Raw genomic sequence first — 2,297 nt, 5'->3', positions numbered from 1 at the left:
CCCAGGGTCCCGCTGGCTCCCAGCCGGGTTCTGACCCGGTCTCCTCCGGGCCCCCCGGGGTCCGACGCTGAGGCCCTCTGGGAGGAGGGTGAAGTGGCGTCGGGGTCCATTCAGTCTCGATTTCATCAGTTCTGCTTTGCAATTGATGCACTAACGGTTCCAGAACTGCACACGGGCGACTGTTTTAAATGATTTGGAAGTCGGTTAATAATGAGAAAGTGTTCATCAAAAGTTCGAGTTTCTGCTTTTTAAACTCCTGAATTGATACTGAACAGACCCAACCCTGGTGTGAAGCTGGGAGCTAGACTAGGACTGGGACTTTGGCTGGGAGCTAGACTAGGATTAGGACTTTGGCTGGGAGCTAGACTAGGACTGGGTCTTTGGCTGGGAGCTAGACTGGGACTGGGACTTTGGCTGGGAGCTAGACTAGGACTGGGACTTTGGCTGGGAGCTAGACTAGGACTAGGACTTTGGCTGGGAGCTAGACTAGGACTGGGTCTTTGGCTGGGAGCTAGACTGGGACTGGGACTTTGGCTGGGAGCTAGACTAGGACTAGGACTTTGGCTGGGAGCTAGACTAGGACTGGGTCTTTGGCTGGGAGCTAGACTGGGACTGGGACTTTGGCTGGGAGCTAGACTAGGACTAGGACCAGGTCTTTGTCTGGGAGCTAGACTAGGACTGGGACTTTGGCTAGGAGCTAGACTAGGACTGGGTCTTTGGCTGGGAGCTAGACTAGGACTAGGACTGAGACTATGTCTGGGAGCTAGACTAGGACTGGGTCTTTGGCTGGGAGCTAGTCTAGGACTAGGACTGAGACTATGTCTGGGAGCTAGACTAGGACTGGGTCTTTGACTGGGAGCTAGACTAGGACTAGGACTTTGACTGGGAGCTAGACTAGGACTAGGACTTTGACTGGGAGCTAGACTAGGACTGGGACTTTGACTGGGAGCTAGACTAGGACTAGGACTTTGACTGGGAGCTAGACTAGGACTGGGACTTTGACTGGGAGCTAGACTGGGACTGAGACTATTTCTGGGAGCTAGACTGGGACTGAGACATTGACTGGGAGCTAGACTAGGACTAGGACTGGGTCTTTGACTGGGAGCTAGACTAGGACTGGGACTGAGACTTTGTCTGGGAGCTAGACTAGGACTGGGTCTTTGGCTGGGAGCTAGACTAGGACTGGGTCTTTGACTGGGAGCTAGACTAGGACTGACACTTTGGCTGGGAGCTAGACTAGGACTTTGACTGGGAGCTAGACTAGGACTAGGACTGGGACTTTCTATCTTTAGAGAGGAGGGCTGTGTAGCTTTTTGTTTTAGAAGGCAAGATTACAAGTTTCAAGTTACAGTCCAACAAACAGCAGGGAGATGAGGAGGGTAACAGACATTTACATTTAGATTGGTTTCTCTGGTCTTGAGGGCAGCGCCAGAGAAGCATAGAGACTATTTTTAGAGGTAATGGTCGCGCCGTGCTCGGACCCCAAATGCGCTCGTAGCGTCGTCAGTATTTTCAGTTCAGCAGACATTATGCACAGTAGCTAATATTTTAGCATCATATACTATCTACGACCTCACATGATCTTCTCGGTATAGAGGGGGAGCAGCAGGTACATAGTGAAGTGTAGTAGCAGTGACTATACATACCTTTGGTTTAGCTTATACCTTCAGTAACAGACTACACAAAACTACACTACCCAGAGTCCTCCTCCTTTGCCTGTGGCCTATCATCCGCCCCAGGGGATTGTGGGATACCGAGTCAGTATGTGAGGGTGCATCCTTATTGGCTGCGTGTCTCTGAGGCTTATCCAGTCAGTTTCCACAAAAGCCCTTCATACTTCCATGTGTGCTGTAACCCTGCGTCCGCGCCCCTCTACCCAGGCTCGGAGCTCATGCCCAAGGCCCTGTCCACCCGCATCGTGGGGGGTATCTGGTGGTTCTTCACCCTCATCATCATCTCCTCCTACACCGCTAACCTGGCCGCCTTCCTCACCGTGGAGAGGATGGAGTCGCCCATCGACTCGGCCGACGACCTGGCCAAGCAGACCAAGATCCTGTACGGCGTGGTGGAGGACGGCTCCACCATGACCTTCTTCAAGGTACGGTAGCTCCGCCCACAGCGGGCTGGCAGGGCATGCTGGGAAACGCGTTTGCGTTTATTTTTAGAGAGGTGTTTTTTTTTATGCTTTTCTGAAGCTCGCCATAGAATAGTCTTTTGGTGAAGTCTGTTGTCTCTCCAGGCTGTTTGAGATCTGTTTTTCTATGTTGTCTCCAGGCTGATTGAGATCTGTTTTTCTA

General features: G+C 52.0%; 1 protein-coding gene across 1 annotated transcript in view; it reads left to right on the top strand.

The window, feature by feature from the left end:
* LOC311310637 (glutamate receptor ionotropic, kainate 2-like) overlaps positions 1-2,297 on the top strand; it is a gene marked incomplete at both ends in the record, with an annotated part of 59,322 nt that overhangs the window by 46,407 nt on the left and 10,618 nt on the right. The window contains 2 exons of the mRNA XM_084440147.1: positions 6-88; positions 1,881-2,098. Of these exons, the coding sequence (XP_084296273.1) occupies positions 6-88; positions 1,881-2,098 (301 nt within the window). The remainder of the gene's footprint in view (positions 1-5; positions 89-1,880; positions 2,099-2,297) is intronic.

The sequence above is a fragment of the Borostomias antarcticus genome, assembly GCF_949987555.1.
Source record: "Borostomias antarcticus genome assembly, chromosome: 6".
Taxonomy (NCBI): domain Eukaryota; kingdom Metazoa; phylum Chordata; class Actinopteri; order Stomiiformes; family Stomiidae; genus Borostomias; species Borostomias antarcticus.
This window is presented reverse-complemented; position numbering and strand designations above follow the sequence as displayed.